This window comes from Apteryx rowi, unplaced genomic scaffold, assembly GCF_003343035.1.
Source record: "Apteryx rowi isolate R43461 unplaced genomic scaffold, aptRow1 scaffold_66, whole genome shotgun sequence".
Lineage (NCBI taxonomy): Eukaryota > Metazoa > Chordata > Aves > Apterygiformes > Apterygidae > Apteryx > Apteryx rowi.
In genome coordinates, this window is record NW_020450938.1 from 645,934 (window position 1) to 671,368 (window position 25,435).

At 34.6% G+C, this 25,435-nt stretch overlaps 1 protein-coding gene across 1 annotated transcript in view; it reads left to right on the forward strand.

Moving 5' to 3' along the window:
• WDR27 (WD repeat domain 27) overlaps nt 1–25,435 on the forward strand; it is an 83,757-nt gene that overhangs the window by 23,134 nt on the left and 35,188 nt on the right. Inside the window, exons 17-20 of the mRNA XM_026085092.1 lie at nt 5,307–5,428; nt 6,020–6,153; nt 13,676–13,773; nt 14,059–14,180. Coding sequence (XP_025940877.1) covers nt 5,307–5,428; nt 6,020–6,153; nt 13,676–13,773; nt 14,059–14,180 — 476 coding nt within the window. The remainder of the gene's footprint in view (nt 1–5,306; nt 5,429–6,019; nt 6,154–13,675; nt 13,774–14,058; nt 14,181–25,435) is intronic.

Below are 25,435 nucleotides of genomic sequence, written 5' to 3' on the forward strand. Positions count from 1 at the left end.
AAAAAATGAGTTCTAAATTTCTACAAAACAATCTGTAGTATTGCAAATAACAGTAAATGTTATGACTTATAAAAAAATCATATAGCAGGACTGATTTACTGTGAAGTTTATAATGCAAAATGACTGCTGTTTATAAGTAGACCTTACCAAATATAAAAAGAAAGTATTTACAATTATTTGAGAACATTATTTCTAAAGATTCTAAAGATTCTAAAGATTCTAAAGATTCTGAAAGCTGAGTTCTGAAAACTGTGATTTTTCACAGATTTTCATTGTATTTTTTAGAAGAAGCCATGGAAAAAAGCAGCATCAATGGAAAAGTTACAAAACACCTGATACTAATGCTATTGATACTTGTGACATGCACTATTTTAAAAAAATACTATTAAGAAGCTTGTCATTTTATTTTACAGAGTAAAATATCATCTTGTTCTTTTAATTACTGTTATCCTTGAACCAAAAGGATACTGCCATTCTTTAAATTAACATCTACCATTTTGTATGACATTTCTGTATGAGAAAGTCATGTCTCACAGACTGCAATGTTAAAGGACTTTTCAAGTCTATAGCAGCCAGTTGTGGAAAGCTATGTTGTGGTTCAAATTAAGTTCATCACTCTACAAATTCTACAACATAAGAAATTTAATTTCTTTAACAAAAGCAGTTGTGTTGATGAAACCACTGAATTTGGCTTTTCCTAGACTGTAGTTTTCAAACATGAGGAATAGCATAATATTTACTGCGGCAAATCCAAGATATTTTTCTTATTTGGAATCAAACCTGTCGGAGTGGGGGGATGGGCCCGGAGTAACGATGAGTCTCAATATGAGTATGGTCGTTCTCCCTTTATTCAAGTTTTTACAGAGTATATATAGACAAGCAATAAGCATGTGCTAGCGATAGCTATATGATTGGCTTACAGCTTCTGTCCACGCGCCTACAGCAGATATATGATTGGTGCACGGTTGCTGTCCACGCGGAGGGGTCCGTCGACTTTTATGGAACCTAGTTCCGTCCAGACTTGTTTACCAGGTTTGTGAATACCTTCTTTTGTAGTGCTCAAGGCCGCTGCAAGGAGCGCTTGCCTTGGCCTACATTCCTTCCCTTACCCTGAGAACGGGATTGCTCATCCCAATCAGATCATGCCCTCTCTCGCTTAACCATTCTTCCACACAAACCCTCTGCAAAGGCCAAATTGCGAGGAGAAAAGAGACAGTATCATGCATTAGTAGTGCCTTTTTAGCTGACAGACATCACTTCTGTTATTATCAGAATGTGCCTGGTTTGCAAATTCATTGCCATTTGGTGTGCTTTGAGTTTTGATTTTTTTGTTAAATAACAAAACTTCATGTTATCCTCACAACAAGTATTTCTCATGCTGAAGTGTTATGTCTAACAGTGTTCACAGCAAAATCAAGTCCTCAGCTTGTAAACTTCTGTTTTACTCCGGATCATTAAAAAAACCCAAACCTGTAATCTTTGAAATGGCTGACATGTTCTGCATTGTGGCCACTAATGAAGATAATATTACTCATATTTTCCTTTGCGGGGAGAAACTGATGAAAATATGCCTTGTGGGCAGGGTAATAAGGTCTTTGGTGCAATAGCAAGTTCGTAAACTTTTACAAATGTTTTTCTTCATATATCACCAACTAATTTCAGCAAATTTATTGCGCAAGTCACATAAACTGCAGCCAGAAACAGTGCTTTGAGGTCTTATTAACATATTTTTGTTACTTAGGCAGTACTGGAACAAAAGCAGTAATTTTGTCCAAAGGGACTCTATATAGCTGAAATATATTTAACAGTACTCATTGTTTTAGAAGTTCAGTATTTATAAAAAATACAGTTAGCCAAAAGAGATCAAAATTATTTATTCCCTTCTCTTACCTGTTATGAGGTATCTATGAAAAATGATATAACACTGCTATAGTATTTGGAACATAGCAGCTTAACAAAATTATGCCCAAAGAATAGCAATGCTCTTTTAGATCAATAGCACACTTTTCTTAAGTAATCTGAAAAAGCTGTGATATAAATTACTTTCAAGAACCTTAAAAGATGATTTTTATAGAAGGGCTGCTCTGAACTTGAAGTAGAACATAACTCTTGCAAAATGATTCCATGAGGCTATAAATTATCATTATACCATATAAGTTCTGTAGCTGTTCTTTGCTGTCTGTCTGCTGCAGATCCAGCTTCTCTTTATGTGAAGCACTATCAAAAATCAGATGTAGGCTGGTTTTGCTTGACTGCATATGGAGATTTTGTGCTGCAGAAAGTGACATTTTGCTTTCTTGGATATTTTTTCACGAGTTTTTTCTTCTGGAGTCATTGTTCTTGCACTGGCAATAATTGGCTTGTATCTTTGTTTCACCTCAGGGAAAGCTGTTAGCTTCGTTGATGTTAACGCATCTTTACCTCCATATACTTGCTACATACTGAATAATGCCTAAGTAATGACTTCATTTGGTACTGGCATTATCAGAAGACATGAACTTTAATACAAAAAATATAGATCTAAGATATATTTTAAAGAAAAAAGATTAGAATGAAGATGTTTGTTTCTAAATTTGAAGGAAAACTTTATTTTACTCTCTAAATCACAAAGGAATCAGTACTTTCTTAGGTTTTGAAACATTATTAGCTAAAAACTTTCTCTTTCTATGAGACAAAATCTCATGATTTTATAAGGTGTATTTTAAAGTATGTGGCTTAACACACAGAGTGCAGATTCCTATGCTAATTCAGCTGCCTAAAATACTTCAGTACTCTGCAAATGTGAACTAATTTATTATGATGAGAAGAGTAAAAAGACCTGCACCAAACTTCATGCTACTACAGAGAAACTGTTTCTGGTGCCAATACTTAGGTGTCAAGTACTAGTTTGTCTTACCTTAAAAAAAATATGAGTTATTACTCAACTGTTTTACTAATGATTGGCTTTGCTCTATTAGTGTTTATCTTTTTTCTTTATGATGCACAGTATGAAAAGATTTGTAAACCACATCCTACTTCAAGCTCTTCGGTAAGCAAAAGAATGCAAGCTGCACTGTGTTTGCAGTTCTTATCAAAACCAGCATAAATATGAAACTGTAAGACACTGTACTCTAGGGTGGTAGGAACTGCAGCTCATCTGTTGTGTGCTTATTTAATTCATGTAGTTCTTTCTGGACAGCTCAGATTATCAGGAAATCTGCTATGAAGTACCATCCATAATAAATGTATTTCCTTTCATTAAAAACATGATGAATGACTCTAATTCAGAGTTTAAATCAATAGTAATGTAAATTTTCTTTTTTTTTTTTTAAGAAAAGGCAATGTATCATTTGGGTTAAAAAATTTGAAGGCAGCATGAGCTTCTAAATATATGTGATTATTTAAAAACACATTTTTATAATGCATCACAGAGGAGTGGTATAACAAAAGCAGTTGTGTTATAAGCCTAATGTGTTCAGTTTTGTTAGCTGAAGTGATCAGTTAGAGTTGAAGTAGTTCTCCGTTCCTCTTCAGTGTTGGCTCTTCAGGTGCTTCTGCCTTATTGTGAAGTGCAAGTAATGCTGACCAGCTTTAAAAGGGTTACAGCTAGCATGGCCCTTTTGAAGAATTTCTACAGAGCCGGCTGCTGTCCTTCTCAATGTGCTTCAGGAATGGGGAACCTTGAGTAAAGACTGTTTTGAAGCTTACTGATCTCTTCCCAGCCAGTTGGCATCATCTTCACTGTGCTTTGGGACTGGGGGACCTGGAGTGCAGAGATTTTCAGCTTTTTGCATTGCTTTTCCAATTTTCCAAACCTCAGATTTTCCTAGTTTCTCATGTTTCTTACCACTTTGAAAATCTATTTTGTATATTCTGATAAATATTTTTTCCTTTTTTTGCATGCAGATAATTCAAGGCTTCCAAATGTTTTTATGAAACCAAAGCCCCACAATAATGCCTTTGCCTCAAGAATAAATAGTGGCAGTGAAATTATACTTGAAAGATTACGCTGTGTAGTGTGAAAAGAAAATAAGAACTTATAATAGGCATGCTGTTTCAACCATAAATCATAATGTTTTCGATATATTTCATTATTTATTTAATACTGATAGATGTACCTATGCAATACTTCAGTAATTTTCTGGTGAAAATGTTACAGGTCTTTTGTAATTGGGAATTAAAGTTTCTTGTTTATAAGCCTTTTAATAGATATATGTTATCAGAGAAAGCCTTAATTGCTGAGATAAATTACAGCAAGGGTAATCAATTTAAAATAATTTAAATATTTTATATAAAACTTCAGTTGACTAAAAAAGAGAAAATGTGCACAAGAGGGCAGCATAAGCACTTTGAATGTTTTAAGGTTAGGTGAAATTCTTTAGGCTGAGATCTGACAATCTGGACAAATTAGGACAGTAATAGGGGCCAAAGGATGTTAATTACATTTGACATATTTTCTTCTTTTTCAGAACTTTTTGATCAGCATCAAAATAATTTTAGGTTATAAATGAGAAAATTAATAATTTTAACTTCTGGATGGTATTTCTGGCTTCTAAAGTTGTCTCTTTGCAAGTTTCTAATATTTTTTTACCTGTATGATACCAACATACTGATCAGACAACTGTCTGATTCTTGCAGAAACTTTTTATTATTAAGATTATAGAACTTTAACTTATGATTTTTAAGCATGTACTTATCTTCTTTTAACTAATGAGACAGTCCTGCAGAAGCTGCTGTACAACAGTAGCTTAGTAATAAAAATCTAATGAATAAAATACAAAAATGTATTGCAAATACTGAAAGATCTTAAATGATTTCCACAGTCTATTTTTTAATATAATAACATTGAATTTTATTACAATGTAATACTCAAATTCTCTTTTCTTTTCTTTTGAGTAATACTGTATTTTTGCTTAAAACTTTTTTTAATTTATTCTTTTAAAATATGAATGTCTGTAAAAGATAGGTGTGTCCTTTACTGTTATATTTGTTATAATGTTTTCATATGAACTCCCTTATAACAATGGAGGCAATGTCATACAAATGCGTATGATTGTTCAGGTAGAATAACTTGACATTTCTCTGACCTTATTTAATTTTGTGAAGGTTGATTATTAAAATGAGAGACATTTTTCAACATTTTTTGGTGGAAGAAAAGATCAATGAATGGTTTACTGTTACCTATTTTAATCCAACCATTTGAAGCATATATTTAAATTATATTTTAATATTTTGTATAATTATATTAAAACAATACATTTGTCTCTGGAGAAATGTATAAATGCAAGAAACAGACTTTATGATATTTCGATTATTATTTTTATTAGGTCATGATGGTGCAGTTGCCTCTGTTGGCTGGAGTCATGACAAGAAGTGGTTAGTTTCTGCATCAGAAGACCGAACTTTAAGGATCTGGTCAGTCCGCAGTAAAGAACCTGCCCTACTTCTGGTAATGAGAAACTCATGTCAATTGGTTCACAGAGGACACTTCTGCATTTTAATCTACTTCCATTTTAATGGGTCTGTAGAAGGAACATGAGGTCTTTCAGAACTACTAAGTGGCAGTGATTCCGATTGATACTATGATCTAGGTGGTCATCACTGACTGCAAATCAGGCTTTTCATCTTGACAATTTGTGAAAACAAAAAAATTTGGTTGCCAGACCTAGTGGGTATGTCTGGAAGTTTTGGGTTTAATGTCTGCTAAATATTTTCTGTTTTCTTTGGCTCAGCTCTGCTTGACTTTATAGTCTTCTCCTCAATTCAAATGGAAGTTTAGTGTATGAAGCTAGATCATATTGTGAACTCAATTGATTGCAGATACTGTTAAAGTTACTGCCAATTAATTTAAATGGAATGAAAATTTTGTCTTGAGATTAATAGGTATTGAAAATAGAAAGGGTGACTACACAATAGGTTAACCTTTTGGCATATGGTCAGGATGATAGATACATGGGGACTACACCTTAGTGCTGGAAATTCAGACAAAAAATGTTCAGTATGCTGGAATCCGTTCTTAATTATTTACTTTGAATTTCAGGGTAAAGACAAGTTCCATAAATCTGTACGCTTTGCACAGTTTTATTATATGGATACATTTATATTGCTGTGTTGTGGAGCTGAATTTCATCTATTAAGTTTCTATCTTGACACAGTGAAGGATGACTTAAAACGGTGAGTGAAATTTCTCGTTAACAGAGCAGTGAAAGTACTTGTACTATTCAATTTGGGATTTTTTGGAGGATGGTGATGGTGGAGGGGCTATTTTAGCGAGAATATTAAAGAAGAAAAATATGATTTGAACAAATAATAAACATTAATTTCAAAAATAAATTTGTTCTGGCATAGTAGAATAAATAGGTAATGTTAGATAATTTCTTATGGTTCATACCTTATCTGGTGCAAATATATATATATGTATTTTACTGTTTTACTATTCACTATTTTACTATTACAGTTACAATTTTGCCTTTTGAGCCTTACCTTCTGCCTGCTTAATGTCTTAGTTACTTTTGAATAACTATTGCAAATCCTTCTCTTATGGGAATATTTCTGAATACCTCTTCTTTTGGAGAATGCAACATAGTGTGACTGTTTTCTTCCTTGCTCTGTCAAATGGAAGTATATCACTTCCATCATTTTCACTGACTTTCCATGTTATATTGTATCTATTTACTTCTCTTATTAACCTACCTTGTCCCTGTATTTCATCATTATTAGACATCCTTCATGCACTTATTACTGACACTGTTCTGTTTATCTTTAAGTGGCTCTATCTTTCTGACTTGGATTCAGTCCTTTTATTAAATATCTGCTATAACTTTTCTTATCTTTTGGCATATAATTAGAGCTAAAACTGTCCTTATACCCTTTTACTAAAATTCTCTGTTCTTTATTTGCTCTTGCTGGTTTTCAGCAATACTTTTGTATACAAGAACTTATTAAATTCAAATATGCATATATATATATATGTATGCGTGTATGTATGTATGCTTAGACACAATACTGTTTAAAAAAATCTTGAAGAGATGTTTTTTTTCCTTTGTCTTATCTTACCACTAGAGATTTTGAGTGGAAGGACAGACAGAATTAAGGTTACAACACTGAAGTCTATTAGGTGATACTGTGAATAGTGTATTGGTTCATTATATTCAATTGTATTGGGCCACATCCTCAGGTGGGAAAGACTGGACTGTTTCCTTGCATGTTTGGCAGCTGTTCAGAAAAACACATTAAGCACAGGCCTAAATGCTTTCTTGAATAGTAGTGCTTTCTTGAATTGAAGCATGAACTTGGTAGGTGGAACTTCACTGAAACTTTAAACAGTCCTACAAAAAACAAAAAGAGAAAGCTGCCAAATTATATCAGCTCTGTAAAATACACTTTTTTAAGAACAGAAGCTTCCTCTTATTTGAAAAAGTACCTAATGTATTATTATGATCATCTAATTTAACTTCTGTTTATAAATTGTTCAAAATGATGAATTAATTGTTGTTTTCAAAACCCAGTCACCTGCTTGGTTTTACAGTTAACCCACTGGCCAGTGGTTCCTTAATCTTCATTTCTGGTCAAAATTCTTAATGGAGTGAGTTGCTATGGCTCTTATTTTTGTGATTTTAGTCATGTACTCTCTTTGGGATGGGAATATAGCTAATAGACTGGAAAACTATATGCTAAGGAGTGCAGAATTTCCTGCTCTGATGTTATAGTATATACATGGCATTAGAAAGGTAAAACTAATAGAATATAATGAAAAGTAAATAATAGAATAAATACACAGTCTCCTTTGAAAAGACTCTTTTTTTTCCTTGACTTTCTGTCTTGACTGGTTCTACAGATGTCTTATGTTCCAAAGTGTTTAGCCTGTAGAAAAGGCTACAAAGTATAGGAGGAACCTGGAAAGTTAGGAAAGGTGATTCCTGATTCCAGTTACGCTTGAAATCTATCCATAGCATAAGCAAATGATTTTGGGAAACTGAGGCAAGCAAATCTTTATCTCATACCATCCTTAACTCATAAATACAGGCAATCCTGGAGGAACTTAGAAGAAAGAAGATATAAATTAATATTCTGATCTTTTAAATCCCTGTTATGCTGATTATTTTTCCTTTTTAAAATTTAGTTAAAAATATTCAGTTAAAATATTTTTTTCCATTCTATTTTTGGGAGCTTGGGCTTTGATAACGATTTTTTTCTTGTGGCATGTATTGTACCAGCTCTAGATATCTCCATATTTTTATGCAAATACTTTCATCTAGGAGGCACGGGTATCCAATAACTGGAGGAACATGCATACTGCACTTACTGTTGCAGAAGACTTATCTGAACTACCTTGAAGGTAGTTAGTTCAGATACTACAAGTAATATGGAACTTGGTGTAGCTGTAGAACCCATCCAAGCAATTTTGCATGGTCTTGGGCACTGAACTTCTACTTCGGTCTGTGCTGCTGCTGTTATTTTTTGGAAGTATGTGTTCTTCTAGTTTAAAGCTCTTCAGGTATACAGGGTTGTGCTTATGGCAGTATTTTTGATATTGCCATGCTCTCAGTATTCCTTTGTGGATGAACAGTAACTCAAAAACATGCCATTAGAATCTCTGGGATATTAATATAATGACAAAAGACCACGCATACAATTGTAGACATTACAACAAATCCACAACCCAGTCTGAGGCCTGGTTATATTAAAAAAAAGGTATTAACAAAAGGTTAATTTGCTTTGATGTTTTCTTGTGGCTTCCCTCCAGTTTATTTTCCAGCATTTCTTTCTTTTATGAAACACTGCATAATTACTTTTGTTTCTCACAACTCTTTCATTCTGCATTCTGAGTCAAGTTTGGAAGAATGCTTGAATGAAATTGATTCAAGAAGACGCTAGATTGAACGCTTTATTCTCTTAATTAGAAGAGCATGGCAATGCAGTCTGGTTAACTGATGATTTGCCACTCTATTTCAGAGGTGAAGACAATACAATGACCATATCAGTACTTCTCTGTACAGAGTTTTCAAAGAGCTCTCTATAAGTATAAATTAACTAAGTATCACAATGACTTAATAAAATGGTTAAATATTGGTTCATTTTCAAATGTGGAGTTGAGAAGTGGAAATGAGAAAAAGAATGTTCTTTTCAAATGTCATAGAGGATATTTGTTGCAGTTCTGGCAATAGAATCCAGATCTCCTGACTCCTGAGTCTATGATTAATCTCAAAATGATTCACTCTCTAAACAATTTTCTTTACATTCTTCAAAATTACTGACTATTAAATTTCCACTGTTTTCATCAGCAGTTGTGTGTGCTGTTATGAAGATGTATAACCGTTTGCTACTAAGTTGTTTTTTTTTTCTCCAGTTCTTAATTACCTTTAAATCATATAAGAATTTGAGGAGGACAAAACATCCATGGATTTTTATGTCATTTTTATAGTCAGCTTGATGTGTTGTTTTAAAGAACAGAATGAGCAATATGAATGGAGTTTAAAATGGAGAAACAATGTTTTAGTAGTAGAAACATTGCCTTTTAAAGCCAGTATATTTAGCAACAGGTTGTAATAATGATACACACATACAGTGTGGGAAATAATGCTAAAATGTCTACTCTGATGAAATGTGAAGCTATACCAACACATATTAGAGATGGATAATGAAGAGGCCATGGTTAGTGGGCTTAAAATTTAGTGCGCTAAAAAGGAGACTGTTCATTTCAGGTACTTCTGTAGTGTTAATGTTTACAAGATCATTATTTTAATGTGAACCACTTTAAGCTAATTTAAATTTCTTAAATAAATGGACTCCACAGACCTGATTCAGCGTTATGATACTAAGAATATTCTAAGCTTATTTGCTGTGACCTTTTGCCATTTGTTCAAAAAACTTAAACACTCTGTTTTTTGTCAGGAACAGAATGAGAACTAGATGAGAAGTACCTGAATCATAAGATGGTTTTTAACAATGTTAGAAACAGCTACTATCTCTAAATGGTTTAAATTTTCCCATACATTTCCTTTGTTTTTTCTAAGATTCATTACATTTGGTCAGTGAATAACTTCCATTATCCTCCATAGTGGAGGAGTTAATATTTTGCAGTTATGACAAATTCCAAGCCTTTTAGAAAATAAAATGTTTTTTTTTCCTTTTTGTGCAACTGATTTTCTTACTTTACTGAGCTCAGGGCTGTGTCTGTAAATGTATAATGGGATTGCTGCTCAAAGCTTAATTTTTACAGCACATATTAAAATGTTTTTCATAGCCTGAAACCTCATGATTTTTTATGCTTATGGTGTTTGGATGGTGTTTGGTCTGTGCCTTAGTTTTGGCTTTGATGTTGGCATGCTGCTGTTTTCCTTAAAACTTTAAATGTTAGATTTAAATCAAGCTGTATATTTTTCCCTGGGTGCTTATTCTTCTTGTGTTTTTAGTGTAGTAACATATTCTGCAAGTTTTTTTGTCTGTCATGAAAATGTTACTATTTTATCTCTGGGTTATCAGAAAAATGCTTTCAGTGAAGGACTTCAAATCTCCTAGAAAGTAGATGTTTCAGCCTCTGCAATCATGGCAGGAAATGTTTGTATCTTAGAATCCAGTTTTACCTATTGATTCTGAAGGTATATCAGTCTCCTGAAAATAGCTATATACTGTAAATGTATTCCCCAAAAATGATTACATGCCAAAAGCATGGGCTTTGCAGATCAGTCATTTAGCAGTCACGTTAGCAGAATTATAATTGAAGGCATTAAAGGAAGACAGAAGTGTAGTTTTGAATATGTCAAGACAAATGTGATTTTATTTGGATAATTGATATATAGGATTGTAAACTGAGATTATATGCTTCACACAGATTTGGAGATCTGGGATAAAAGTAGTGGTAAGATACTTTTCAGCCATTTTTTGTCCTGATTACAAGCTTTTCCATGGCTTGAGGAGATATTTGTCTAATCCAGACAATTTTAGGGCCTGTTTATGTTACAATAGCCTCCCCAGTTGACTTGAGAGCTGGAATTTGACCTATACATGCTTCCCACTCTTGGTCCTCATCTGTGACACATTTTCTAGGGCTTGTCATAGTGTTTTGTAATAGCTGAAAACAACTTTATAACTGTCTTTTGTATTTGCCTTTGTATTGGAAATCCTGCAAGAAGGGAATTAGTTTCACTAGTGGCAAACTGGAAAATTTATTTCTGGAAGTTAACCAGACATGAGATAGAGTTCTTTATCCTTGTTGTATTTAATTTTATTTTCGCAGTTCATTTCTGGTGGAAAAATAAAATCTTTTTTCTTTACTTTTGAAGATTTCTTACCCTTTTCATTATTATCTCCTTTGTTTTACTTACAAAGCAACCCTTGTTATATCCATAGAAATCAGTTCCTGTAGATTATCTGCAGTGATAAGCACAGTTATTGTTAAAAGCACCTTCTGACTGATAGCTGTAATTTCTTTCAGTGGTCTAAAAAGCTTTCTCATTGTGCGCTCTTTGAGATTTTACCTTGATAAACATTACAATACCTTCTGATCTTTAATGGATTAATTCCTCAGATTAATCCCTCAACAAACAATGTATAACCATCTTTTCTACAGCAAACAGGAAATTATTTTAACTGAAAATGTAGACTGTGCACTTTTACTTAAGTTTCAACATACATTTTAATCCTCAATTCTGTTCTTACATATTGCAAATGAGTGGTATTTACACTTTCATATTGGGTCTGTTTAAAATATGTAATACCTTCCTTCCACAATCAGAGATTATCTACCTTTTATGTTGCCTCTTTATTCTTAGTTTATGGAGGTGTTATTAAAGCAATGAAAGGTAAGCAAAATTGTTATATAAACCTTAAGCTCTAACAAATAAGAACATTTTTCTTACCAATGTATACAGTATCCAGCTCAGTGAGTCCCTGCTACCTGGCTTAATTTTAGTTGATTTACACTTTGAATTGAATGTGTATAGTAAATATGTGGTAAATACATTCTGTCCAAAAAGTAGAAGGTCTTAAATGGACTGAAATTCCTCTTTTTCTGCTAATAGGTACTCTTGTTTTTATTTTTTCGATTTTGCTTTGTGGTTCAGTTTTGTCCTAACTTGTGTTTGATGAATCTCTCCTTGCAGCGTTGGTTGAAGGTTTTTTTGTGGGTGAAATTCTATCTGGGAAAGACCCAATGAGGTATCCATGTAGCAGACTGCAGTGTAGAAGAGAGATACTTTAGCTAGCTTGAAACAATTGATTTCAGGGTTGGGAACAATCTTAACGGTTTCAGTAAGCCTTTTTCAGCAGGGTAAATTAGCTCAGAGGAAGTTTCATGCTACCTTGATTAGATTGTTCCTGTTATCTTAATCAGCTTGTTTAAAGCTAGCTTGGATATCTTTACCCAAAAATGGAGATAAAGTTGTCCCTGAATCTTGAGCAGTTTATTTTTGTAGTTTAATCAGATAAAATACTTCTGGAAACCACAAAAGGTTCTTGAATTAAATTACAAAACACTGTGGTTTACACCACTGTGGCTGAAATAGCTGTAATGACCACCTGGGACTGCTCAGCAGACCGTTCTTTCAAAATGGCGAAGAAAAGCAAAAGCAAAGCATTAATCATTTTTCTTTTCAGTGGATACTACTGATAAACATTGCTTTTGCCAAATGAATCTCAATTTTTAAAACTGTTAGCACTGGTGGAAAGGAACAATAATTCTGATAATAGTGCGTCACATAGATTTCTGTGTTGTTTTTAGAAATATATACAAAAATAGAAGTATACTACTTGCAGTTATATTTGGATTATTTTAATGTTTGGAAGTGTCTGTTAGTATACAGTGTAGAAATTTTGAGGTTATTAACAACTCTGTTTATATTCCTTTGATCATTTCTGCTAAGGAAACCACATTCTTCTTGTCCAACATACACATACACTTCACCTAGTTTTATAAGCCATTTAAGCTTGTTCTAAATTGTATTAATACTTATTAGTCAGATTTGGCTTGAGTCAAAACACTGAATCTGGAGGGAGTTTTTCTGTTGACTTCCATGGATTTAAGATCATGTCCTTGTTGTCTGTGCTGATATATCTCAGTAAACAGAAGGACCTAATCAAATTGAATCAGAAACACGGTTCTGCATTGTGTGATATAAATAAGTCTGAAGCCATTCTGAAAGCTTTTTTGTAGGTTTGGAGTATCTGCAGCATGTCCATGAAGCTGGCAGATATGCCACAGGACCTAAAGGAGTTCAGTGCATGTTGGAAGGCCTAATTCCTCAGTAGTGTGTGATCAGCCCCTTGTTCCATTCCCATCTAAGTGGAAATTATTCTTTCCTCACTGTTTTCTGCTCATTATCTCTTTCTTAATTCCCCTATAATCAGCACATGAAATGCTGTACTAAAATTAGTGGTATTTCTGTTTTTTGATCATAGGTACTTTAAAAATTTCTTTCTCTCCAACTTTTTCAAGATACAGGCAGGATTATTTGAATATTTTATGGTGATGGGAGATCTGATTTATATATATGAATTTCACATTTCTTTTCATCTGAATGAGTTCTTATCAGTTTTTTATAGAGGTCACCAACAAATCAAAATTTCTATGGCTTTAATTTCTAATAATTAAAAAAAGAAATTTCAGTTTGGTTAATGATTCCAATGTGAGTTTACTGGTGGCTACAAATTGTAACTTATTTTATTAGCACTAACATTCATTTGACATTTTTTGCAGATACAAACAGAGAAGTGTTTGCAAATTGATTCAGAAATTTCCTATGGCTTCCACAATGGAGATCACCAGCCTTTCAACAGTAAATGATTTCTACTCCTGTATCCTATGGCAAATTAGATCTGTAGACTGGAATGGAAATAACTTTGGTTAAAATAATTAGTATTTGATTGTTTGGAAGTCTTTTCCTATAAGAGTAGAAATACTTTTTCATGGTATTGAAGTTTAGCCTTGGAAGTTAATTTATTAGGATTGTAAGTTTTTTGTTGCTGCTCATAGAGCACTAAGTACAAAAGAGGCGTGATACCTAGTTATTTGTCTTTCTGTATATCTATATGCTCCTGTTCCTTTAGATCAGTTTAACTTTAACACAGAGAACTTTACAGATATTGTACTTACAGCTGGTAGCAACCGAGCACTGGAAGTTTTTGACCTCAATGCAGGCTGCAGCACAGCAGTAATACCAGAGGTTCATTCTAGATCAGTTCATCAGATCTGCCAAAATAAGGTATATGTTTTATTGAATATCTGTAGTACCACTACAACTCTATCAACAAAATAATTGAAGGCTAAAAATGTAATTGACACTAATCAGTAGAGTTTATATGTTGGGGAGGATGGACAAGGTTATAAGTCTGTGTGATAAAGGCACCTTTGCAGACAAGATCTCACTATTTCTCTAGTGGAAAGCAGGGAGCAGTGAGAGCTGACTGAATAGCTCTGCCATTAGGGCAGTATAGATCACACTTTGTCTTACTTGGGCCAGACTGTAATATTACAGTCCAGCAAGAACTATTAATTGTAACTATGTAAAATCTTTGTGATAACCTAGTCATTTTTATAGCTGTTAACACTTCTCTTATTTTTCAACTTGCATTTTTTAACATCCTTTTTAGTAACAGAAAGAATCTTCCACATTGATTTGGTGCAATATTAATGTAGATGCTAGGTAACATTCATACTGAATTTTGAGAACTCAAAAGATTTTGAGAACTCAAAAGATTTTATGACCAAGAGGAAACCGATCTAACAGTTAGTTCTTGCATGGGGAAATGAAGACAGTTTTAAAATTCTTATGATTTTTCTAGGCTGTTCTAGATTTCTCTGTGTTAATTTAGCTTGTGCCAAAATTGTTATATATTGTTATGAAGGGTATTTCTTACCTCAGGGGCTAAGTGTTCTTCCAATCTTCTGCTCCTAACATGGGAAAGAGGGGCCGAGTTAGACTTTTGGCTTTGATTATTTCTACATTAACTGATATGCTCAGTTTTCTATCAATTAAAAGTAAAAAAACAATTAACAAATCTTTTCTGTAATAGCAAATGGCTATTTTCAGAGCTAATTGCCATTGCCCAAAGTTGTTCTCTGCAGTATAACTGCACTATATATAATTCACCAAATGAATTTCTTACAAGTAGAGGTGACTACAAGCTCCTCAGCTGTGCAAGCTGAAAAAGAAGGTGAGATTAAAGGCTTTGTTCAATTTCTTGACCCTAAAGACAATGTAAGAAAAGAATATCTTGGAAGTGAGAACAGTATTAGTTTTAATCAGTCTATTATCTGATAGGAATTTTATTGTTCTTCTCAGGACACTGTCAATCCTCTTTCTTCTGTTATGAAAATTACTTTCTTCCATTTTAGCTTTTGTGATGTAAAGTAGTCATAGGTTAGACAGTATATCTAGCTATCAGTTGGCTTCATGGGGATAAAAACTGGGAAAAGGCTTGTCAGAGGTTCTGAAAAAATACTGAGGTTTTACAAAATTATGATAGAACTCATAAAGCATGTGGTTATTTTATTCCTTCAAATTTCTCTCTCCTTTCTTTTATGAAGTACTTTCTGCTACTGGAAGCATATCTCAATAAATCCTCTCAAATTGTTTATTGCATTGTTTCAGAATGTTTCTTGACACCAAAATCTGATTGATTAACTCAGCAATACCAGTAGTCCTGTCCATGCACATCTGTGTATTACCTGAAATTTTCACTGTGATGGAAACCTGGGCTATTTATTTACATTTTTTAAATGCTTGGGTCTTTCAGTTGTGTCCCTAAACATTTATGTCTCCTCTTGAGAAAGGGTCTATTTAAGCTGAGCTATAGTTCTTTCGTCTGTCCATATCCATAGAAGCTGATCCTAATCAAAGCCAGTCCTTTAGGCTTAACACGAGGTTGAAAGCAAGTCCTTTGAGAAAATTACTGTACCATAATACTGTAATAATTTTCAATGTGTGATTGTGTACTTGAAGGCTTAATGATCTTCACCATTCTTCTCCTTTCAGCCTTCTTTTCAGTCATGTTGACATTAAGTTAACGTGTCATATCCAGGTATGGCATGATGGAAATACACTATGTCATATCCTAAGGGCTCACAAGTAAAAATCATCAGGGAGAAATCATGGATTCACAGTCTTTGATAAACCACTGAAAGGAAAACTGGGGAAAGGTGGTGTGAATTGAGGGGAACACTGTTGCCCAGATATTAGTGTGCATTTACCATTCCTCTTTACAGCTTCTTTACACTGACTGTTTTTTGAGGGCACTCAGTTTACATACTTCTGTGTATCTTAAGTCAGTCACAGCATTTCAAGATAAGTTTGGCTGATCATTCTAGAGGCAGCCAGTTATGATAGCCATTCTCCAGTGGGTGATCTTTTACAAACTTTCATGAATTCTGGAGAAGGTTTTCCTGTGAAATCATAATTCTAATTGGAAGTATTTAATTTAGAAAAGTATATAATATCCATGGGGAGTTCTTTCATTTATGCTTTCAGTGCAATTAAATCTATATAAAATGAGTTGTAGCTGATAGGTTATTCTTACTCTTATGTGAGTCTTCTGTGGGTATTTAGGTTAGTCACAGGTTAGTCGTCTTATAGGAGTCTTATGTAAATGTTCTCCTCTAAAGCTGAATCTGAAATAATCTGATTTATTCTGAAACTTCAGAAACAAAATCTATTTGCTTAGTAGTATAGGCCTTTTTGCAACAGAAATAGATGACTTTAAAAATGTTCATCACTGATCTTCTCTGTTACTTGAACACTGATTTGAATGTTTGGTGATCTTATGATACAATACATGCTGGGATATCTATTGTATTAGGTTTGGTTGAGTATGGCTCTTAATTCCCTTTTGAAAAGTCCTTGCTTCTGTGAGTTTAAAACTATTCCTTAATGCTACTTTTATATAACTCTTTGTGGGTTTTCCTGAGAGATGTGATCTGGTAAAACACTTAAAATTGTGCTAGTTATTTCAGTACTATTTGTAACACATATAGGCTTGGAGTTCTGTCTTTTCTTTTTGCCCAGTCAGCTGAGTGGCTTTGGATTATTTAAGCAAGAAAAACTTTAAAGCTGTGGACAAGTATTCACTTGGGAGAAAACCTAGAGGCATGTGGCAAAGAAAATTGAGCATTTTTAAGGAGACTTGTAGATCAAGTTTATCAATTATTTTTTCAGTTATATAAAATTAATACTTCAAAGTAAATCAATCCAAAGGAAGATTATGCTAATCAATTATTTTGTTATGGTTGTATATCTTAAAACTGTTAGAGTAAATGTAAATCAATGCATTAAGATAATATGCTAAAATATTTTATATACTTGTCAAAATATGCAGGATGCTACATGTAAATTATGTCCTACTTAGAGTGTAAAACACATTGGAGTGTATGGTTGTCACTACCTTACCTAGTGGAGTAGTTCAACAGAAGCAGATTTGTGGAGTGAAATAGTTGATGCCAAGGACCCCGTGCTCACAGAATAAAATTTATGGAGGCTTTGCTTTGGACTACCCGTAGCCTGGACTTGTGGACTAAATGCTCATTAGTGATTGCAGTGCATTAGGTATACTCTTCTGGTCTAGATTCATGCTAAAGTAAACCAGTTCCCATGTTCCAAGACTGCTAAGTGATGTAAACTGAACAGTAGTATATGGGGATCATCAGGAGATTTGTAAAAAAAATAAATAAAAATAAAATATTTAGAAGGTCTTTGTAAAAAAACACTAATGAAGATAAAGTCCAATTAAGTGTGGGAGAAATCTTTTAACAAATTAACTATTACAGATATAGGATATTCTAGAATCATAAGGTAACAGCATAACTTTCAGTTATTGCTGGTTTTGGACAGCAGTACCTGTAAGCAAGTATGTACAACTTGTGATGTAATGCCTTTGACTTTAAATTGTTCTTTTGGGGCCTTTTGGAGATGGTTTGCAAGACTTGGCAATGCATGAGGTTTATCTCAGCCAGCACAGAACTTAATTAAGCTTGTTTTATCATTTGGAATATGCCCCCTTTACAGCAGATGTTGCCTGATGTGTAGCAGAACAGTATTCTGAACCTTTCTCCAGAACAGTTTAGGAGGAAATGTTGTGAGACTTGTTATAAGATAGATTTCTTTGAAGATGATGGGGTGTTATATTTCTGTTATAAGATATATTTCTTAGAAGATGATGGGGTGCTAATTATTACTTGGTGGAGCCCATTTTTAATGGATGTTTGTGAATCTTGGTTCCTTCTAGAATTTTAGTACTCTAAAAATGAAAATATAGTTAGAAAATATTAAGTATTGCTATGTCTAAATAACTGACTCATCCAGAAGGATAGATTGGAAACAAAAGTTAGATGAACTTGTTTTATTGCTTGTACATGCATATGACCTACTTCAGAATTGGTGTTTCTGTAAAGATTCTTGCAGATTATGTGTATGGCGCTACAGATATTTAGAATAAACTTTAGGGAAATGTTCAAAGGAATGTTCAAATATTTAAGTGTCAGACTTCAGCTGATTCTAAGAACTGGTTGCCTTACTCTCTTTTCTAATTTTGAAAATCTCCCTCTGGTGCCTGCTAAATAAAGTTAATATAAAAGTCTTCTGTCCCTCAAGAATTGGGGAATCCTCATCTTTATTGCTTTGCTTATCAAAATCTGCACTGATTCCAGTGAAGCCAGAGTATAATTCATTACAGTTACTCTTCTTGAAATCTGGCCAGAATGCACCAGCTGAAACCATTAAGGTCACACACACACACACACACACACACACACAAAAAAAAAAAAAAAAAAAATCCCGGATTCTTTAATGACCATTAAGTGGTCAGAAATGTCATTGTAAGTTTACTAAAGTATAGCACACACTGTGTTAGTAGCACTTACTGCTGTGATGAAGCATTGATTCAGTAATGATATGCTGAAGATGATGAACCGCCCTACTGAATTATTACTTGCTACAGTGTATCTTTCTTTAACAGGAATCCGTTGAATCTTCCTGACTGTAAATAGGTTATAAAATCACACTGTATCATTTACTGAGATACTAAATCTGCATCCTGTGTAAGTACAGTTGATGGAATCTTGTCCTTTACCTGAAATTTGAATTATGCAAAATAATCTCTACTCTTGTTAGCAGTTTATTTGTGAAATATTGCAGTTGAACATAGAGTACGTACACATACACTATATGTACATGGAATAAATATGTGAAGTATTTGATATTGTAGGCTAACAAATTGCTGCAGTGGTTCCTAATTGGTAAGCTGTTTTTCAGGTGAGGCGTGAGTCTCTCCATTCCTACTGGTTTTTCTTCTCCTTCCTTGGAGAAGAAAATGGTGGCAGTAATTAGATGGGGCTTTGAACTTGTTTTCTGTGTTATCGCTCTTCTCCCTGCCTCACTGAAGAACTCGTGAAACTCTGAAGAACAGATGGTTGTGATGCCTTGAGCTTCCTGCCAGTTTGCCACAGCTCTGGAGTAGTTCATGACTGAAGCCTGCTGCTCTTATCCTATGTCACTTGGGCAGTTTACATCTCCAAACTCATTTCATCAAGTAAAGGTAGACTGTAACTCTTTATATTGCTCCAGGTGTTCTGACTGTGCAGCTATCAGTCTTCTCATCTCCAGCTCCTACAACCTCTTTTCTTTCTCCCCCATCTCCTGTACTTAATTCCCTCAGCCCAGTATCATTCTCCTTGTTTTTCTCTCAGCACTGTTCCAGTCATCCACAACGATGTGAATGGCTGTTCCTTCTTCTGCCATGATTATGTCCTCCCCCCTCACCTCCTTGAATCTCAGTGTCTTGCAAGGGTTCAGAGGAGACAGTTGCAAGATCTGGAAGAGGCTGGGTTTGAGGAGGTAATGGTTATGAATAGAAGGAGGAAGAGGAAGCAAGAAAAAGAGAGCAGCTTCAGAAAGGCTCACTTCAGGTGACTGGGAACTTTTGCTTTGGTATGAAGAATAATTCTAAACATCTTTAAATTAAATGCATTAGCACAGCTAGGAAGACTTGCCATTTTAAACATAGCTTTTAATGTAGAGGATTACTTCAGAAATGAAAAACTGACTAGTCTGAGCTGAAGGAAAGTTATAGAAAATACATGGATATTGGGGAACTAACAGTCATTATCCTAATGCAGAGCAGACAGAGTATAAGAAAGAAATCATGGCTAATAAATCTTTACAGACAGAAATTTATTTCCATATTTCCACGAGATAAGAAGCTACCCTATGTTGCTACATGTTTATAATGAGATGAGGAATAATGAATACAGTGAAAATATATCTGCACACTAGCACGGCATCATGATGGAAGGTGTATACTGCTGTACTTAATCTTTCCTTCTTCATCTTTGTTAACTGTAGGAATAGGTAAATGTCTTAATACTGTCAATTTAATTTGAAAACCTTAAATTGCAACTTGCAGTTGCAGTTTGAAAGTGGTGTATATATATATATATATTTATATAGATACACTATATACATATAATATTTTATTGGCTTGGTTGTATTTTCTTCAGGTCTTTCCTTATATTCTACAGAACAATATTTTGTGTTGTGAACTTGTGTGATTTTGTCAACATCAGGGAAGGGAAATCAGGGCAAGAATGTAGCAAACATCTCTCAGATGGAAGACACGTTCTGAAACTTATAGAAAGCCCTTTTTAGAGCTATAATTATGGGGTCCTGCCAAAATTAAAGTATTAACTGTAGAAGCCCAGCAGAGGACTACTGAGCAAAATCATAACAGACTAAAACTCACCAGGGAAGGAAGTTGTTTTGGGTATTGTGCTTACTACCAGGTTTTTGTTTATATCTTTGTATTACTTGTAGCAGATTACTTCCTGGTTGTCATCTAGTTGAGATTAGCGGAGATATTTACGATTTGATTGTATACAGAACCCCTAGGCCTGGATCCAAAATAGCACTTAGTACAACGTTCTGTAGTACTGACGTTCAGGAGTGGAAAACACAGAAGACACATCTAGCTCTTGAAGCTCCGTACAGGATTAAAGTTTACCAAATGAAATTACTTGCAGAACTTTAGACTTACTGCTTGCTTAGAACCTCTATTATCTTGATTTAATTGGGCATATTAATGCATGTTATTCCAAGCCTATTTTTGTTTCCTTAACTACGCATCTTGATCCCAAATTCCCCTAAGGGGCTCAGGGCACACCAAAGGATGATGATATAAAGCACATCTGTTTTTATATACAGGTTCTTCCAGCAGCAATAAAATGAATTAAGCTTCCTTTCTAAAGTTTTTTAGTTCTGTATCCTTAAATATCATCTTTCTAATTCACCACAATAACTTCAATTTGCCTATCATGTTTTTTATAACCTTTATTTCTCCACCACAGACTTCTGTTCTTTTCCTTACGTTCTGCAAACCCTCTTCCTCTATAGTAACCTTATCTCCTTGTCATGTCCTTATTACTACTTGACTGAAAGTCATGCCGTATTGCATGCTTGTTCTGAACTACTCTTGTGTTGGCCGATTAATGGCTTGCCAAACAAAATCACTTTCGTTAATGGGTGTACTGATTAGAATTTCTGCCTAATTACTCATTAACATGTGTCCTGTAATTATCATGAGGCCTTTCTCTTCCTGTCAGATTGGATTTAAATAGTGGAGCAGATTATAAAATTTCTGGATAGGAATCAACAGACAGTACAGTTGCATAAATACAATTTCATTATGAAACTGGGCTTTTAAATGCATGGTCCTACAGAGATGTGGTAGTGGTGTTGCTGCAGGATTGTATACGATAGCTTAGTTTTCAGCGCATTTGTTCAGGAACTGGGAAATTGAGCTTCATTGTCCTCCTCAGCCTGAGAAAATTCATTGGAATTTCATTGGAAGTGGACATTTTTCCACTTTTCAGTAATAGGCACTAGGCAATATGCTTGTGTTGAAGGACCCTCCGCTCTTTTCCCTTAACCTGTGCCACGGTATGCAGGGCAGGCTCCAGAGAGTGAGGAAACAAGAGAAAGCATAACAGTGTGGCATAGTGAAAATGACACCCACCCAGGAGAGGAGAGTTCTGGTTTCCAGACCCCGCTCTCAAAACTGTTTACGACATTTTAATGCAAGGTGTTACTAGACCCTCGTGCTGCCCCTAAACTCCTCCTGAGGCAATGAGCAAATGCTGCTATTTTGGCTGTAGTAACTTCACCTCACTCTGATAAGTGGTCTTTAGCCACCTTATGCCAAGCCTGACAAAGCAAGTATCCTAAGGTGATAATAATGGATTTACACTGCTGTAAGTTGTTTTTTTCAAACAGTGATTTCCAACTTGACAATTTGATTTTGATACGTAAGATGACTTAAAGAAAATTGATTACTGATGGTTGCCAAAGAATTACTTGAATTTGATGGTTCCAGTAGGCTCCCACATGCTTTTGTTTCCATACTAACTTTTAAGGAATGTAGTAAAATGAATTGATTTAATATCAAATTTTTAATAATCAGACATTAATATCTCTGAGTTTTCTTCCCATCTACTGGCAAAGTATTGATTTTGCAAGGTTTCGTGCAACATGGAAAGTCTACACATTTTCACATTAGTTCTGTATAGCTGTAAAAAGAATAACAGGTATTGAATCAGAGCTTTGCTTTAGTACTCTGTACCAAGATAGGATCTCCAGCCTTTTGTGTGCCTTTACTTCTACGAGCACAGGGTTTAAAAACTGTGTATTGCATAAGAAAATTGAGCTTGAATTTGGAGTATAACTCCTAGCATACCACTAATGAAACACCACCCATCCCCTTGCACTTGGTGGGACTAACTGTATATCTACATAATAGAGGTCATAGTAACATGGAATGATGTTCTTGCATTCCCTAGTCAAATTTACCTTGTTCCTATATGTGCAGTATTTCATTTTATGCTATTCAATATCCAGTCTTCAGATCTCTGTTCACTAAAAAAAAATGTGTAGCCTTAAGCATGTGAATTGTCTTTTTGAAGTCAGTGGGAATGTTTACACATTTAAATTTATATGTTTTTCAAAGATGTTTGTTGATTTGTGGTCCTGGAAATTTGCAGTTACCTCTACGGAGACATACATATCACCAGTTGTATTCTGAGTAGAGCATATGTGAAAACCCTTGAGTGCAGTCCAAATGTCATTTTTCCAGTAAGTGTGAAAGTCTGTCTTTTTTATCCCTTTTAAGAGCAGAAACCACTACAGACAGATTATTCATGTCTCAACTAGAAATCACATTATTCTAAAACACCAACATTATGTGTATGAAATGAATTATGATTCAGCAGATTTTCCTATCTGTCTCAGAAATTTTCACTTAGAAGGTGTAATTTTTTTTATATTAAATAACAAAATAATATTTAACGTGCTTGTTTATATGTATAAAACAAGGAAGCAAAAATTTTTATTAAACACAGGTGGAAAAGGGATACAACATTTTAGTTACATTTTAAACTTTGACTTTAATAATTTATGACTCTTTTTATGAATTTCTGTCAATTTTTCCTTCTTGAACTTAAGTACTCTTTGATGTACATCTATTAATCCTTATTCATTGAAGTAGTATAATCATGTAGAGAGAGTACCAGCCTCTGGTGAACAGAGTGGATAAGATAGAAACCACCTGGATTTAGCTTTTAAAAAGGTGATTTTATACAAATTATATTTATATAGAAAATATGTCACACAGGATAATAATTTGATATTAGTCATATGTACAGTTCAGGATTTATTCAAGTATAATAGCATGAATACTTAGCACAGACCATCTAAACAAACAGCTGGAGTTTCTAAGAAATATTTGAGGATATTGAAAGAAACAGAAAAAAATTTAAAAGGTTGGGAATCCATAAGAGACAAAAAGATGAGAGGAGGTGTTAAAATAAGGTGCAAAGACCTTGCAAATATTTCACCATTTTGAAAATTACTTCATAGCGCACAAATGACACGTATTACACATGACTGTGTAAATCAGTCCCAGATGTCTTGAACAGTTGGAGGCAGCAGACACAACAGGTCTTGTTTGTCTGTTTATAGTCATGGAGGAAGGACTAAACTGAAAGTCAGTTGCTCATACTGAGAAAGAGGAAGAAGAAATAAAATTAATTGCATCTGAAGAATTTGTTGAACAATCTAGAGAACAGGGAAAGTTGACACAGAGCACAAGACAAAAAAAGGGTGAAAAGAGGCTTGAAAGCAAGGAGATTTTGTAAGAGATAGTGTAAAGAACAGGGAGTTAATGAAGATTTTGGCCAGCTGGCTTGTTAGGAAGGAGGGTGAATAGACTCTAGTTTTTTTTTTTTCCATGTGTGAGGTAAGAAACAAATGAAATTTTGGATACAGTGCTGGGAAATATGAAATAGCAGCAAACAGTATTTTGCAAAATTCAAGCAAAAACTCTTGGCTTTGTTGGGAAATCAGTGGCACAGTGCCTTTTAGTTCATCTGTTAGAGCAGGCTTTGGTAATTCTTAGTTTAGGAAGGAAACCTGCTTAAAGCAAAGGAAGTGAATACTCCTATAGTCTTTTTAATGCTGAGTGCCCCACTTTGTCTTGCCATTTGGGGAATGCAGCTGACTAAATACTAGAGCATTTTCCAGTTATACACCAGTTTTTGTAAGAAACAGAAGATTCCTGGAAATCAGGCACTGATTGCGGGAAATGACCTTGAGGTTTCTCTGATGTGTCCAGACAAATCAAGAATGTGAATGGTGGGGAAAGGAAAGAAGGAGTTTCAACTGTTTATATTTAGTTCCCTGGAGAAAGAAGTTTTGTAGCCAGCAAAAAGGCCAGGGTTTGCCAATGTAGATGTTAAAAAAATCAGGGCTTTAAAGATAGACTGGATTTAATTATTGAAAGGTATGAAGCCAAAATCAGTCTTGGTATGTATAAGTGCAGTTGCTATTGAAGTCAATGGAAAGTATGCCTACTTATGCTGGGGCTGAATACAGCTTATGGTTAAATGCTGGACTACTCTGGTTGTCCGTGTTATGTAATTTGACTTTGTCAAGAGAGTTAATTTCTTGATGTATTTTATATTTTTACTTTTCTTCTTTCTCATGTAGATGAAAATTATATTTGCAATCTTAAACAAAAAAAGTAATGATAAACTAGAAGTTTGGGCATGGCTGGACATGTTGGGACAGGCTGGAAGTGTTCTGAGGAGCCTCTCTGCCTGAATCCTGGTGATGGGTGTCCCCCCGAGCTGCAGGGCTGATGTTCCCCATGACAGCCTTGGCAGGGGCTGGGGCAGGGGCCCCATTTCTCTGACTGGGTTGTTGGGGTTCCCCCACCGGCCGTCATACCTCGTGCTCCGTCGGGAGCCTCTTCTGGACTGGGTGCTTGCCCGTGGGAGCAGCTGGGGCAGGGTGTGATTTGGGTTCCTCCACATGGCGTTGTTCCTCTGCATTCCTTTGTGCGTGTGGAGATGAGCTTTTTATCACGTCCTCACAAATATATTTATTGTTTATTCCCGAATGGAGTAAATCTTTAGCACCAGAAA